Source organism: Mustela erminea, chromosome 6, assembly GCF_009829155.1.
Source record: "Mustela erminea isolate mMusErm1 chromosome 6, mMusErm1.Pri, whole genome shotgun sequence".
Lineage (NCBI taxonomy): Eukaryota > Metazoa > Chordata > Mammalia > Carnivora > Mustelidae > Mustela > Mustela erminea.
Window position 1 is genome coordinate 54898627 of NC_045619.1, and position 16878 is coordinate 54915504.

Consider the following 16878-nt stretch of genomic DNA (forward strand, 5'->3'; position numbering starts at 1 on the left):
GGGTGGGGGGGGAGAGCCCGGCTGCATTTCGGTGTCTCTAAGAGACGGAGCCGGGGACGGTGGGAGGCGTTTCACGAAAACCCGTCTGGTGGTTCCTGGGGCCCCAGCGTAACGTTTTTTCCCAACGTGTCTCCCTAGAGCGGGCGATCGCTCGGCGGCGCCCGGACAGCCCGACTCCCCGGCCGGCGGAGGGGCTCGCGGCGGGCTCGCGTGGGCCGCGCCGCTGGTGGCGGGGCGGGCGCGGGGGGGGGGGCGCGCTGCGCCGCGCGCTCCGCCGGCGGCCGCGGCCTCGCGCGGCCCCGCTCCCCCGGCTTCCCTCCGCCGCCGCCGCCCCTCCCCCCGCCCGGCTTTTATTTCCCCGATGCCGGGCTGTAACCCGAGCTTTTATTTCCTGGTGGCTCCTTTAAGAGGCAGAGCTCAGTGCTGGGAATTCACGTCAGTTTCTGCACTGAAACTCTCAAGATCAATGAGCAAAGAGCTTTCTCAGTTCTGCCTTTCAGTTTCTCTCTTCCAGGAAGGAAAACATTCGAGAGAGCGAGGGAGAGCGGCGGGAGGGCAGGGGGCGGGGGCGCCGGCCGCGGGTGGGAGGAGAGAGCGGGAGGCCGGCCGGGCTGCGCCCCGGGTCGCCGCGCCGCGCCGCGACCTGCAGACCCCGCCGCCGCGCTCCGGGCCCGGCTCCCACGCCCCCGCCGCCCCGCGCACCCAACTCCGCCGGCCGCCCCGCCCCGCCCCGCGCGCTCGCAGACCCCCGGGGCGGCTGCCGGGAGAGATGCTGCAAGAAACTTCTTAAATGACCGCGTCCGGCTGGCCGTGGAGCGCTTCTGGGTTGGGGAGAGGAAAGGAAAGTGGAAAAAAACTGAGAACTTCCTGATCTCTCTCGCTGTGAGACATGTCTGAGACTCCTGCTCAGTGTAGCATTAAGGTAAAGATCTTCTCCCCCTCCCTCTCTGTGCTCGAAAACCTTGAGCTGCACCGGCCGGGGCACTCGGGCTGGGCTCCTCCGAGGGGGCTGTGGCAGTTGCTCCGGTCGCGGGGAATTATTTGGGGGGCGCCGGGGAAGGAGATGCAGCTCGCGACGGCGGCTGTACCCTTTGGTGTAACCTTGCTGCTCCCCCCCCCCCAGCCCCCTCTCGGCTCCTTGCCCCCCTCCCCATCCCCTTTCTTTTTGACAATTAAGTGCCCGTCACAATTGGCCAGGAGGAACCCGAGTGGTCTTTGGAACTGTAAAACACCCCCGTAATTAGTGCGCTTTTTGTAAAAAAAAAAAAAAAAAAAGAAAAAGAAAGAAAGAAGAGAAAAGAAAGAAAGAAAGAAAGAAAAAAACCCTGCTCCTACTCCTACTCCTGACATGTGACTGAAATGTAACTTTTGTTCCCGAGGGGTGGTCTCCTTAGGAAAAAAAAAAAAAGTTCTTCAACCCCCGTTGGGGATGCAATCCCCCCCCCCCCCCCAGGACTGCCTGGGTCAGATCAGACTGGATTTTTTCCCCTCCTCTGATTGTACTTGCAACCACTGTCGGAGAGACAGTCCTGGTGTCAGCTTTTACTGGGCATTTGCACAATGAATTTCTCTCTTTATTTTTTAAACCGAGGTAAATAAGTTGTCGAATGGTTATTTTACTCCCATGCATGTGAAAGTTGAATAATCCCAAAGTAGAAAACTCCTGTGATGCAGAGAGGGACAGAGAGAATTATCTAAGTGACCAGACAAAATGACCTTCCCTGTTTGACAGTGCAGAGGATATCGAAGAGTAGAAACCTCCCGGCTTTCTGGCGGTGTTTTGCAGTATTGTAAATGCAGGATGGTATATGTTTGCAAACACCGTACTTGGCTTCCAAGTAGTCGTGTGTATATGTCTATATGTATGTGTCTATAGAGCTGGTGGTGCTGTGGTTTGTTGTTTCTAAAAAGTTGTAAAGTTTGCCACCGTGAGGAGGCAGGGTGATTTGTCCTTTTCCCCCAATTATTTTTCCCATGGCTGCATTTATTGTGCACTTTGTTCATTTCACTGTTCCATCAGTCCCCAGGTGGAAAAGCGTTCTGCTTCTGTGAGAGGCTGAAGCCACTGAAGTTTGTTTGTTTTCAGCTTGGCCCATTTAATATGGGCTCATTGCATGGACGCTGCAGAAACAATGAACAAATAACCTATTTTCCTCATCTCAGGGGAATTAGAGGAACCTTTCCTGTTTCAACACTGCTTTTCCAATAGGATCTGTTGAAGGGAAACAGTATTTCATTAGATTTGCTTACTGGTTTTCATAATTAGTCTCAGGTTTTGGTGTTTCTCATCAGGTGAGATTTTTGTGGATTTTCGTGTAAAGATAGTGTGAACTAAAAAAGTGAGTTGGGTTTCTTTGTTTTTGCCTCACAAAAATGCCCAGTGGCACTTTGGGGCTTCTGTGTTTGTAGATACCGGGGAGGCAGCAGAATGTCTCTGGCTGTGGTGGGGGGAAGGGGGAGGGTCACAGTAGATAACTTAAAGGTAGTTGGATACTTCAAAACTAGTTTCTGTTGCTGTATAAATTAGATTCTACAATGAGCACGGTATGGATAATCTAATTTGACACTTCATAACACAAACAGAGGTAACTAAATAATAGGGTATTAAATCAGTAAATTGTATTTAGTTTGATAGCAATAAATTCCACATCAGGAAGATGTGGACCAACTACGGGGCCGTAATTTTTGGCTGAAAACAAACAAAAAGCAATTCTCTCTGTGACTTTTCTTGATACCTCTCTTAAAGAGAAGGTATGTCCCCACTGTTCTCATGGGCTTATTTCTTGTTTGCTGCAGGCAGAAGTGCTACTAAGTGGCTCATTTCATCCTACTCTAGTGGGAAGAGTTCAGCAGCCCCTTTTCTTACACAGACATATGAAATCACTCTCCAAACCCAGACAGAACACTGTCCTAAATGTGACATAAAAATTGCAGCTACAGTTTGCTTATCATTTTTTGCCTTATTGCTTATCCTTTCAGTTTTTTTTTTTTTTTAGGTGCCTCTTTTCATGACTGTGTATTTCTATGTAATTAAAATAGATTGAATACTCTTCACGAGTAACGAAAGTATCACTTTTATTTGAATGGCTCTTCACGGAGCCAGTATGTGACGGTTGGCTTAGACTGTGTGTATGTTCAGGGGCACACACGTGAAGTGTGTTTTTTCCAAAGAGTTTGTTGAATTCACGGTGTTCCGATGATAAGTGCTGCAGATCAAGGACTTGGGATTATTCCGGGTCATCTGAAAATGTTCTGGTGATGTGTGCAGTGTTTCATTTAGTCCTTGGGATGTGGTACAGTGACTGCATAATAAAAAATGTTTGCTGGTAACCCACAAGCAAGAACGGGGATTGCTTCTAGAGTCCAGTAAACAATAACTTTTCTGTGGAGCAGAGAAGGAATGTCAGAAGCTTTCAAGGATGAGCTGATGAGTCTGATGTATCGAAGACATGTGATACGGAAGGCTCCCCCTGTGTGGAGAGATTTCCCTCACTCCTCTGCTCCACTCCTGAAACCGTCCTCGCTTGCTCCCATTCCTTACAAGCAGCTGGTGTGATGGAGCACGGAGGAGCCTGACCAGAGGCAGCCACAGAGGGAAGCACTTGGTTGCCTTCTGAGCAGTGTCTGTTCTTCTAGAAAAGCCTAGTGTACAATTTAGGTGCAGCTTCCAAGGTGAAAGTTTTTGAATCAGTCAATCCGTGACGCCTTTGTGTGTATCGTTCCCCCGGTGATGGTTGACATCGAATGCCTGATAAGCACTTTTCATATTTCTTTTGCGCTTCGTAGGCATCTTTTCATCACCGAAGAGAAGGGAATATCAGACACACATTGTCCACAGAAGACAGGTTGACTAGCCCAAGGTTACCCAAACTGGCAGGGAGCCCCACCGTTTCTGTACTGGGCTGCCCCGTGTGTGTTACCGACATCTCTCATCTGAGAGTTTAAATGCCTCCTTTTGCTGACCAGGGAGGTGGCTCAAATGTAAGGACAGGGATAACCGATTGTATAAAAAAAAACTAAATAATTTTTTTCAGAGGACTGAGAGGCTGACTGTGCAGGTCATGGGAGAAAGGAGGAGGCTGTCCTTTCCATTATCGGCCTTCACCTTCAAGTCACCTGTTTGGTTTTAAGTTCAGCCGACTTGCTGTGGAAAGTGGTGATGGCCCAGCCAACACAGTCCTTTGCTTCTTGGCATGGTGCTTTAGTAAGGGTCGTCCAGGTTACCAGACCTGGTGTCCTACCTGTCCCTTCCCCCTTTCCCTGCCCTCCCTGTTTGCCTTTACTCTCCAGGATGGTTGGCTTTCTCAGCAGAAAGAAATCTCTTTTTATTTTGCTACTAACTGGGGCACTCCAGGTCTTCCCTACTGGACTCTGAGCTCCTTGGGTTTAGCGATGGTTATCTGTGTGTCCCAGTACCTAGCCTGGCAGCTGGCACAGAACTGTTTCTCAGTAATGTTTGCTGATTTGAAGCAAGGCATGGGAGGAGGTCAGCGCCCTTTCCTCTGTCTGTCCCTGTGTACCAGGAGGTGACTTAACACTTTTCATCTGTTAGCTTGTGTGAAGTCTTTAATAGGGCCATGCTGCTGTCTCAGGGAGGCCTAGAGCACTCTCTGGATGTTTGTCCAAAAATGGTTATAAGTAGGATGTTGGTATGATGATACTATTTTTATTATTTTGATAAAATTTTTTTAAAAAAGCTTGTGTATCAAAACAGATAAAGCAATTGAGTAAAAGATGACAAAGGGCCTTAAGAATCACTTGGGAAGACTTAGATTAGCGGGCTTTCTGGTTTTCCCCAGTTTCTTGGACAACTGAACTGGGGAACTTATTTAGGCTCTCAGAACAGAGACCTCAGAGATCACCTGGGCCAGCTTGTATTTTTATAGAGAGAAGGTCCAGAGAAGGGAATGGCTTGCTTCAGCTAATTGGCGACCCGGCCAGCTTTAGAGCAACACAAGCCTCGTTCTCAGCCCCCTGCACTGCCTTTCCTGGGTCCATGGTGCATCCCTATAAAAGGCCAAGGAAATTCGATACAATAGACTGCACTCTCTCTGGCACTTCCTAGCTTGGTCCATTTTAATCCCAAGCCAGCTGGTATGAGGGCACGGAGGTATGTGCCAAGGAAGATGTGTGTGGGGGGAGCACTGGGCCCAGTGGGTATATTGTTGGATGTGAGAAGAGGAAGTAGTAGGAGTAGGGGATCAGGGAAGAAGGGCTTGACGGACTTGGATTTGTACCACTCTTTGCAACAATAGTCTTTTTTATTGTAAAAAACACACAACATGAAATTTACTATCTTAACCATTTCGAAGCATGCAGTCCTGTGGTGATAAGTATATTCACACTGTTGTGCAACAGATCTCTAGAACTTTTTCATCCTGCAGCTCGGAAACTCTGTACCCACTGCACACTAATTTCCCCTCTCCCCTCCTGCTGGCCTCGGTCGCCCCCGCTCTATTTTCTGTTTCTACGGTTTTGACCACTTAGGATACTTTATGTAAGTGGAATCCTATAGTCTTGTTCCTTTGGTAATTGTAACATCCGGGAGGTTCCTCTGCATCGTGGAATGGGATAGGATTTCTGTCTTGCTTTAAGGCTGCATACTATTCTGTTTTACATGTATGCCACATTTTTTTTTAATCCATTCATCTGTTGGAGATTTCATTGCTTCCATCTCATGGCTGTTGGGAATAAAGCTGTGGTGGGCGTAGATGTGCAATGATCTTTTCAAGATCCTGCTGTGAGCCCTTTGGAGGTACGGCCAAAGACGGGGTGGGTGGGATGCAGCAACTCTTTTTTATAGCCTGTGAGCAGTCTGGTACCTCTGCTTTGAACCGAGGGTACTGAGCCTGTTATCGGGGTCCTTTTCCGAGGAAATCTTGCGTGGGCCGTAGGCTCTTTTCTCCAGGGGCGGCCAAACGTATACCCTAATTTGTGTGAAGTAAGCTTCCTGTCCCAAACAGCTAAAAACGTGACAGCTGCTCCTAGAGAAGTAGCTGACTTCCTTCACATGGGTCAGCGGAGGGAAGAAGGAGCCCAAGTGTGGGTACCAGAGGAAGGCAGAGCTGAAAGAAAGTCTGTGCATCTCAGTTAAGCTGTGTTTACTTTACTTTACTGGGGAAGGTAAAGGGCAAGGAGGCACAGGGTTGTTGGGAGTAACTGGGGGGAAGAGCAGTTTCGTTTTATTACCCATTTTTAAAAAGTTGCCCTTTGGTGTGGTTCTCCTAGCTGAGTGGCTCAGTGTTAAACGAAGCCCCCTAGGGTTCGAGGTATACAAACGGCATATTTTTCCCTGTGAATGCTACTTTAGAGAAAAGACTGGAGTTTGTTTTCAGGCAGAGTCCGGCACTGCTGTATTTGTTGTTAGACGTGTGTAAGACACCAATCTCTGTGTGTATTTGTTGAATAGAATGAGTGTGAGTGTACTCAGGGTTCCCACACCAGGAGAGGCCCCACTTAAAGACCGTTCCCTGCCAAACCTAGTATTTGGGGAGCGAGAAAGACTAGACAGGGCGAGAAGTTAGAATTATAGCCTATTAAACAACCAACACATTTTGATTTATTTCTGAACATACAGGAACCAGACTGATGAAGTGTGGCTTGCCGGGCTGTCTCAGGATGAGCCCCAATGAAGAGGCAGAAATGACTTGTGTCCCACATCATCTGCTGGTTAGAAATGAGTGCTACCGCTTGCCCGAAACTGTTCCCTCAGTGTCAAAATATTACTACGAATATATTATTTGCTCTGTTAATTTGCTTGATAAACCTTTCTTCTCAGATAGTGAAAATGTACAGTTCAGTGTGGTCTTTCTCTAAATGATCTGGAATTTTCAGACTGTGGGGAAACGGTGGGAGGGGCTGAATAAGGAAGGCATTAGCCCAAGTTCGTGACGTGAGGACTCCCAGAGGAGCAGAGCTGCCTCTCAGTCCTGTGGACTATGTTTATGGAAAACTGGGTAACACTTGCATTTTGGAGCTTTCCTGATTCTGGGTAACTAAAGGGGTTCGTCAGCTGTTCTAGTGGTCATTGCTCCTACGTTTTCTCCCCTTCTTCTGCTTCCTCCTCCTCTCCCACCTTCTCTATCACCACCACCACCACCACCACCACCGTCACATGTGGAATACGGCTGGCTGCTGGTGTGTGTGTGTGGTGTTCGATCTACGTTATCTTCCTTACTCTTCACAATTTTCTCAGAGATGCTCTTTTTCTCCCTATTTTACAAATGAGGATCCTGAAGTCCAGAGTGTTTGAGTGACACTGGCCTAAGATCTCAGATGCCATATGTGGCCAAGCTAAGGCCTACCATTCCAGAGCGTTCTCCATGACAGTGTTCTTGGGTACGGCCATCTTTGTGAAGAAAATTAGGAAACTGATGTGACGTGAGATGGTGGAGCCTCCCATGAGCCAGGGTGAGAGGCACAAATAGGGCAGCAGAAATGTTTACTTCCTGTTCTGGGTCCCCCTGAAGGTGGATTGTTCCTTGCTCTTCCTCTCATGGAGCCAGATGGCCACACCACACAACCCAGTGTCCAGATCTTCCATTTTTCTTCCAATCTCTGGTATTCTCTAGTGATCTTCTATCTTTTGATAGGTCTCATTGAAAAGGCCCTCCATGTTCTCAGAAACCTTTCCTTTCCCTCTCTGCCTTTTTCTTCTTTCCCTGGCACCTAATTATGCCTTCATCCCATGGGTGACAGGTGGCACTGTGTCCTCTCATCCTGCCCAGTCTCAGCCTCTGGGTTAGTCACCTCTGTCTGTATCACTCCCTGCTCAGTCTCTTTTTTTCTCCACAGCTTTTTCCCCCCCCTCTCCCCTGAAACTTCTTACACAAACCATCAACATCAAGTTTTTCTTTCTTTCAAAGATTTTATTTATTTATCCGACAGAGAGAGAGATCACAAGTAGGCAGAGAGGCAGGCACAGAAGAGGTGGAAGCAGGCTCCCTGCTGAGCAGAGAGTCCGACGACGCGGGGCTCCATCCCAGGACCCTGGGATCATGACCTGAGCCGAAGGCAGAGAGGCTTAACCCACTGAGCCACCCAGGTGCCCCAACATCAAGTTTTTCTCAAGCCATCTCTCATGTACATCTCAATCCTGTATGATTTCTAGGAATCAGAGATGTTTTCAGGTATTCCCTGATTGTCCCACACCACCAGAGGAAGAATCTTTTCTTTCCCCTCTTTCCTGGTAGCCTGACCACAGTGGCCTTGTTCTGTCTTACTTGAATGAAGACAGAATTCTGAGTTCATGAAATCTGGCTTCTGAACAACTTTAATGAAGCCTTTCTTCAGAGCAGATATGGAGAAGGAAGCAGAGAGGGAGATGTGAGGAGGTAATAAGAGGGAATCTGAGAGAGCACAACCCAAATTTCTCATGAAACAGATGAGGAGACAGGGTCCTTTGGCGTTTAAATAGCATGCCCGAGATCACATTGTTTGTGATAGCCAAGCCAGAGTCAGAATCCGGTATTCTGCCCTAGGAACCTGTCCCTCTAACACCGTGGCGGGTGTGGACGAGATGGGGAGAGTGGTAAAAAGCAGACAGGATTTCGCAGCGCGTGGCTTCTTCGCAAGGACTCCTATAGAGTTAAACCCATTTGTATGGCACCACACAATGACTGATGCTATTAATGATCATAATTATGACTTCCAAGTTAAAGACAAGCTTTAAGTTATGAGATTTAGGAAGTGAGAAAATGTAATGCATTTTGGAAAGCTCTCCAACAAAAATGTTTGGCATAAAAATAATGTGAAGTTTTAAGAGGCTACGCTTCAGTTATCTGGATGAATGACTTATGAAAAATATGTTACTCCCCAGTGAAGACAGGAAGGAGCTATCCAATAAATCTGTACGCTCACCAGACCTGTGTACTCCTTGGGGGTATTTTCCCTTTGTGTGTGGGAGTCAGACATACGGAAAACGATCTCATTTCCTGAATGACCTGAAAAGAACGCATCGCCCTGCTGTCCCGAGCAGGGTGGGTGAGTGCGTTCAGTGATGTCAGCGTCGCCACAACACAGTTCCAATCCCCTTTGCTTCGCATTTTACTCTGTCTGATGTTCTTTGGTTCTTATCTGTCAAGGCGATTTCCCTCAAGATGATTGTAAGTTCTGGGAAGAGGGGACCAGTCATTGCCATACTGTGGAGCCCTTTTGGGGGAAGAACACAGACATGGAGTGGACAGGCCAGAGCGTGGGTCCTGGTTCTTGAACTTGAATTTATCAATCTTCATCTACAACCTGGTAACTCATCTAAAGTGGTAATAAAAAAAAGTAACTCTTTCATAACACGGTGACTTTCTTTGTTAAAAAAAAAACAGCTAGCTCTTCTGCCCCTTTATGTATCCTCCCTAATAATCTAGATCTAGAGGGAGCTAGAGGTTTGCTGGTCCCGGGCCTATATGACCCAGTTGGTATGGTGACCAGAGATGTGGATGGTTTGCTTCAACTCCCGTGGCTGGTCAGTAGCTCCTCCTGAAACTGGGCTCCCTAAGTGGGCTGGTCAACTCCCAGCTTGCTTCAGCTCCCGTGGCTGGTCGGTAGCGCCTCCTGAAATCTGGGCTCCCTAAGTGGGCTGACTCCCAGCGAACGTGCTTGCTGCTCTCCCAGCGGGTATCTCGCAGGGCTGGGGTCGCTCAGTGGTGTTGAGCACAACTCTCGGTTTCACTTGAACTGAATGCCAGCCTCAGCAATAGAAGTGATGAGCCAGCTGCAGGGACAGGGTCATAACGAGGCCTTTTGCATCTCACAGTGACGTTTTGAAGGAATAGCTGGGACGGTTCTATTAAGTTTCAAAGGTAAAAGAAAAGGGGAAAAAAAACCCAAAAACAAACCTAAGCCTGGAAGTACTGTCCAGTGACTCTAACTAGCATTATTACTCAGCCCTCAAGTATTCAGACCTATTCAGGGATCCGCTCGTTCACACAGTTGCTTATTATTTGCGACCGGGGCGCGACTCGAGCGAGGGCATCGTTTCTTAAGTCTGCTTTTGTTGAACAGGCATTTCCACGTCTGTCTGACCACAGAGCAGACACTGTTTGCTGTTGGGGGGCGGGGGGCGGACTTTCCAGTTTCAAGAGCGGCAGTCGATTGCTCTCGGTGGAAGTTTATACAGAATGGTTGGAGAAAGCCAAATATGTGACTTTGGGGGCATGAGGGAACCTTTGTTTTTAGATATTGAGGGACTGAAGTGTCCGTTTTCAGTAGCTCTGTTCTCTTAGCTGTGGACCTGAAATGCATTCCTGAGTTTTCCTTCGTGTATCCATGTTAGATGAGAAGATGACACAGAGGCTGGAAAATGACCCTTTGTGAGGCCAAATGGAGGGAACGTTGGCTGCCTCTTCTGCTAACCCCATGGCACTTTGGGTCTATTAGAGAAAGAACATAGGTGTGGGGAGAAGCCGTTCCTCTGCCCTCCTTCTTGGAAAGCACACGTGAAAGTTTGTGATTTTCTACGCAGCTGCTGTGTCCCCTCCCCCGTGGCTTTCAAGAGGCCACATAACCGTATCTTTCTGAAGACTTATCTCCGTAACAAGCAGTAACCCCTCCCCACTCACATCCCCTCTGTGTGAGGAAATAGTAACCAAAGATGAGATGCTGACTCTAAACTATTTCTTGGAAGAATTGAGCTGCAGGTAGAAATCAGCCGGATCATTAAAAAAATAAAAACAAATTAAAAAATCCAGCCCCACAGAACAGTCTGATTGTCTCTGAGGTTCCCCGTTTCTCTAACACTTCCCCTGTTCCCTAGTGAAAGTGTGGGTCTGGGTGTGGCGCTGGTGGCAGGGCTGGGTAACTGGGAGACTGGGAGGCAGGAAAGCAAGGGGAGGGCTCGACTCTGCCGGTCTGGCTGCGGGTGTGGCTCGAGCAGCTCTGGGCTCCCTGATGAAGAATCCAGGTCAGGAGACAGTTTCGAGCTTGTATGGTCCAGAGACTACTAATTCATACTCAGATCAACACATCTGTACTGGGGTGGGCAAGGGGAACTAGAACAGAGGCTTGACAGAAAGGGGAGCAGGAGTTTGCTAAGCTTTCTTCTGGACTGTTCTGAAGGGCTCAGCCAACGGAAGGAGACTTTTCTCCACCTTAGTTCCTTCATTATTCATTGTTGCTTCTAGACTGGTTGCCTTTCCCACACTGCTCTGGACCCTTGAATCAGAGTCCTACGGGAGGAGACCGCATAACCTTCTGACTCACTGTAAGGTCCGACTACGACTTTGCATGGACAGGTGTGTGATCCTGGACGGGGCCACTGGAGGGACAGAAAGGAGTTCTCTTTTCCCTGGGCCTGTTGTGCGCTTGTGCCCAGCTTCCTGCCACAGAGTAGGCCCACCTGGTTTTGGGACATGAGAATCTGAGGTTTTGGATCCCTGGTGCATTTTGCAGTTGCTGTGTCCTTTTGACCTGAGATCTGGGAGATTTTAAAAATCCATGTCATGAGGTCACTGGACAGGAGCTTTGCACAGCCGAGACCTATGGTCTCCTCACTCCCGGGTCCTGACAGTCATGGCCAGCGATGGGGGTGGGGATAGCAGGTCTTACTTGGTGCCTTTTGAGGTGGTCTGTGCTTGAAGTGAGGTGAACTGGGTGAGAGAGCTTCGTTTGGGACTGAAATAGGAGTAATGGAGAGCTTTGGTCTGGGAGTGTCCTCTTCCCTGTGACTGGGAGGCGTGAGTGACCCCAGGTGGCTGACTGCATCCCAGATCCCCTGGAACGTGGCCAGCTCCTTATTTGACTTTGTGCCATTTAGCCCTTCCGTTTAGTCTGCTGACTTGAATACTTTAGGATGGGATGGAAGGAGGAACCATATGAATTGGAAAGGTAAGCGTCTTTACCCCCAGAAAGCTAGGGAAACAGAGATTGGCTTTCTGAATTTTGCATTACACCTTTTTTGTGTCTCCGCAGCTCTGTGCTTTTGGCTGTGGGTTAGGAATTGAGGGTCCACTTCTCTGCAGGCAGAAGTCACCTATAGGTCAGAAGCAGCTTTTTTTTTTTTTAACATTTATTTATTTTGGCGGGGGAGCAGAGAGAGAGGGAGAAGCAGACTCCCCGCTGAGGAAGAAGCCTGATGTGGGGCTCGATTCCAGGACCCCGAGATCATGACCTGAGCCGAAATCAAGAGTTAGGTGCTTCAGTGACTGAGCGACCAAGGCGCCCTTCCGAGGCAGCTTTGGAACATAGTGGAATCCAGGGGGGCTGTTGAAACAGGAAGGCCAGAGTAGTGACCCTGTAATCCTTTTCAGTATGCTAGAAGGGAATCTTTAACCTTCACCCACACAGGTAGGGAGATGGGCAAAGGGACCTCAGCATTGTGTTGCATCTTAAGTAGGGCACCTATTAGAATATGTCTTACTTACTCCCACCCTTCCTGGCACTTTGGTTTTTCTGTGCTCATTACCTTAGAGAATGAACCAGGAGGCCCTGGTATCAATGGCAGGATGTTTATTGCTCATCTCTTGGAAGCACAGTGAACTAGGTGGATAGGTCCTCAGAAGGAGAAGACCCTTGAAAATGCATGAAGGCAACAAGGCAGGGAGCCATGCAGACCCCTGAAAGGCCCTGTGGTTCCTGCAGAGAGGAAAGAGATGGGCCCAAGGGTGCAAGTCAGTGTTAACGTTAGCTGGCTCTTCTGAGAATTTGTCTTGTCCTGTACGCTTTGGTAAAATGGCCAAATGGAGCTTCTCTAAACTAGGAGGAAGGCCTGTATGTGCTTTTGTGGTTAGCTCTCGCGTTGAACAGTCTGATTTAAGGGAAGGATGGTTCTGTATACATTTCCATTTCGGTTGTGATATTTTAAGGTTTACCATGGAGGAGGTGTGGGTGAATGAGAAGATGGTCCTGTTGCCTCTCGAGTCAGTCAGATCTAGGTTACAGGTCAAAGTAAGTTCGCAATACGTCCATTTTCTTATGTGGGTCCATTTTAGGACAGCCTGCAGAGCCTAGGGCACATCTAGTTAATTCTACCTTGGTGGACATGCTTGTGGCCTGCCAGGCTCCATGCCAAGGGGGTTATCAGAAAAAATTCACCTCACAGATCTGCCCCCACATTGGTGTGTGTGATTCTTCTTGGGGTCCTGTACTGGGGTTCTCTTAATCCCTTTGGGACTCCCAAGTGGGGCCCATGCTGACAAGATTATGCTTTTTTGGGGAAGTTTTGGCTGCACACTTCCCCCAAGCAGGGTGAACCAAGTGTCAGTCCAGCTGGCTGCCTTTTGGGCAGTTGGCCATGCTTGGCATGTCTGAGTTTCTGGTATACCAGTTGCCAGAAAGGCGGTCTTTCAGCTGGTCCTAGTGTCCCCAGGGCACAGATGTTAGGCTTTGGAGGAAAATTTGCGATTTTATGTTCACCCTTTATTTTCATTTATGTGCATTTATGGCTGTATAGTTGAAATTTGTTGAAAGAATGCTCCTTACACCAAAGCCCTAGAAAGTAGCTTCTTTGGGTGAGGGAGAGGTTCCTACAGAAAGTTGTTGAAGGCCCGCGCTTAGGGACACACCCTGGAGATTAGAATGAGCACGATCTCGGGAGAACAGAGAGAGGGTGGCTGACACTATGCAGTTAGATGCTGTTTTTAGTTCTGGTCAGGACCATACAGTATGGCTTGCGCTTCCTTGGGCATCTTTCTGCTTTTATTCCAAGGGTTTGTTTTTGTGACCCCGTGCATAAGCACGTGTGGGCATGCTCACATGATCGTAAGTCACAGAAAGGATGGGATAATCTGTTTTCTAGCTTATGGAGTGAAAGATTACACAAAACCCAGCCTTGTGGCAAGAAAACCTTACATCTAGATGTAAAATATATCTCCTTGGAGGGTTGGCTTTCTGATAGGCTATAAACGGATTGTTAAACAGCAATGTGAGGGGCTGTTAACAAGCTGTTCCTAGGAGCATCTCTCTGGTCTGGTCTAAAAAGGTAATGTATACGTATTAGAGCTACAAAGCAGTTTCCTTGTGGTGTTTATATGTTGGTAGATTGTGTGTGTGTGTGTGTGTGTGTGTGTGTGTGTACAGTGGTGAATGAAGTGAACAGATAATTTTACATGTTGTTTATTTCCTCCTATGTTAGCGTCCACATGCTACGGTGAGCTGTGTTCTGATTTGTCTTTGACACTGGCTGAAATGAAGAGGTGTTTGGTCAGGCAAACTTCTAAAAGCTTCAGTGTGTTTATGAAAAGATCCTACGTATGTTCATAGCTGCTTTACACCTTGAGAACCCTTCGATGGGTGGGTGCGTCACCTCCCGAGAAGGGAAGTAGCTTTCGGGTCTCCAAGTTCAGCAAAGGCAGGGCTCCTATTAGGTATCTGATCTTACTTGAACTTCTTTTCCTATTCAGGTGTTAAAGCTGAACACTGGTCCGTGCCAGTTTCTGCTGCTCTTGGATTTTCATGAGAACCCTTTCTTGTTACTAGCATGCCATGCTTCTGCTGTGTTCACAGCTGCTGTGTTAAAAAACAGGTGTCTCTTATAATCCTCTGACTGGATCAGTTTGTGAGCCTGGCAAAGCCTTATTATTATTGTTTTTATTTATTTATCTATGTCCTGCATAGGTCAGAAACTGTCAGGAGCAGTTGATGAGCAGGATTAATGTGAGAGAAGATGGTAGGTTCTCTTAGTAGAGGTTTCTGTGAAAGAATCCATCCAAGATTTTGTACCATAAAGACCGAACTAACTAGAACTGTTCAGGATACGGATCACAGGGGACAACAGCCAAAAGAGAAATAGAGAATGAGTAGTTTTGCCAAGTCACCTCTCTGTCATTCATCAAAGGCCATCTTAAAGCCAGTGCTGCCACAAACGCCATCCAGGACTAAGGGGCGTGAGTGAGGGCCCTTTTGTGGTCCGGGGCCCATGAACTGATTCATCCACTGTTGCTTCTCAAGGTTGCTGGATCCCAGGCTTCCGGAATGCAGATGTTCTATTTTCTGCGGGCTTCAAGGCAAGCTGGTGTCCCACTGCACACCTCGTCCCTCTCATGCTGTTCCTTCTCCGTCCTCACTGGCACTGTCTTCCCTCTGGCCCCAGACTTCTCACTTGTCTGCCATCTCAGCTTCCTACTGCCACTCCCTGTACTTTTCAGTCCAACCCAGAGTGATTCTTTGCGGGTCAAAATTTAATCATATCAGTCCCCTTCTTGACCCTGCAGTTTAGGATGGAGCCCAGGCCTTCATCATGGAAGGCCCAGGGCAGTCTGCCTTTCTAGAATCATTCTCCAGCCTCCCCTTCCATGTTATCTCCCAACAGAGACCTGTTCTTCTCCCAAAACACATAATGCACCTAATCTCTCGAATCTTCTCCTCATTCCTTTTCTGCCTAGTAGCCAGTGTGTCATCTGAAGCCCATTTCTGAAGCCTTCTCTGTTGTTGACAGGCACCACGTCCTACAAGCCATTGAACATGCTGGCTGTTGGCTGTGATCCTGTTGGTGTTTGCTTGTCATCCTCTAACTACAGTGAAAGCCCATGAGGGGAGCAGGAGTCTGATGGATTCTTTTTTTTTTTTTTAGTATCTCTGAGTGTCTGGCTAAGTGCTTGGCGTGGGGAAGGTCTGTTGTATGTTAGCTGAACAGATTTTTAAAAATTAGCAGGTATTTACTAAGCTTCTGTTATGGGCTCAGTGGACACTAGGATCTGTGACATATATGTAAGTGTGAGATGAACACCTTGCCTGGTCGAAATCCTGAGCAAATAGCTCTTGAAGGTAGAGGAAGAAAGGATGAGACCTCACCTTGGATAGGACCGCACGGCCGGGCTAACCACAGTGCTACTCCCCATACCTAAGGTGCTCCCGAGAGATGCATGCACTGGGCAGACACACATGCAGGACCCACTCACTCTTTCCCTCTTGCCTGCCCACCTTCCAGAAAGGAACACAGAGAGCTGGAGAAGAGGCTGGGGAACCTGTAGCCCTGATGCGAAGGGAGACGCATGGATAGCCCCAGACAAGTAAACTTGCTCACCCATGTGCCCTTTTTCTTTGCTTGCTCAGGGTGCTCCTGGGCCCGGGAGAGAGGTGATAGCCATGTGTTGCAGCCACGTGCAGTCTTGACATTGTTGGCTGTGGTTCTCTGGGAACCAGGGGCTGATCACTGCTGCATGGGGCTGCCCATTGGCCCCTCACTTCATTCCTCTGCTAGCTGGTTAGCAGAGATAGCCAGAAAGCACAGCCCGGCTTCGTGAGCCTTCTATGAAGTCTGTGACTGTCTTGCCAAGGACAGAAGGAATCTGACCCTCTACTTGGGTCAGCTCTTTTAAGCCTTCTCCTCCTGATCCCGTGTTCTCTTCTCAACTTATCTGAGAAGCTCATCTTCTTGGAGCTCTTAGTTTACTCCTAACATGTTGCCTGGGGGACTTAAACCGGAGAGGGAGAGAACAACTGAGTGTACCGTGGGACTAGAAAAACAACTCGGAGCTATTTCTTACGGAGGGTGGGATAGCCTCACCATGTCTGTTGACAGTGGAGAACTCTGTGCTCCTTACTCGAAAAGGAAGCTCTTAGGAGATCAGTGTTAGGGTTATGAACAATCTGGTACTCTGGTACATGTGAAACGGACCAGCCGGGAGAAGTCAGGTATTTTCAGATACAAACAGACACACCTAGACCTTCCCCACAAGCCCAGATGGCTCATTTCCTCTTTCTTCCTGTTGCCATTAACATGCAGCTGGGATTGGGGGGCATCAGGATATGTGAAAAGTCTCCACATTCTGAACCCACCCAGAGCCAAGCTAGGGTTCTTTCACGGCTCCCCAAACTGACACCTGCCTGGTTTTCCTGGCTGCCTGCCAGGGGCGCTCTCCTCTGGATCCACACTGCCGCTGCCGGCCAGCCCTCCTGGCCTTGATCTCATCTCAGCTGCAGGGGATGTCTCCATCCTGCTTTCCT

The 16878-nt window shown here is 48.5% G+C and overlaps 1 protein-coding gene across 3 annotated transcripts in view; it reads left to right on the top strand.

Annotated features, from left to right (window-relative positions):
- Window positions 1-384: 384 nt before the first annotated feature.
- ETV6 (ETS variant transcription factor 6) overlaps window positions 385-16878 on the top strand; it is a 231700-nt gene continuing 215206 nt past the window's right edge. For 2 of the 3 annotated variants that reach the window (XM_032347324.1, XM_032347322.1), the window contains exon 1: window positions 385-922. In XM_032347324.1, coding sequence (XP_032203215.1) covers window positions 890-922 — 33 coding nt within the window. In that variant the 5' untranslated portion in view covers window positions 385-889. The remainder of the gene's footprint in view (window positions 923-16878) is intronic. The other variant, XM_032347321.1, reaches the window with a different exon arrangement.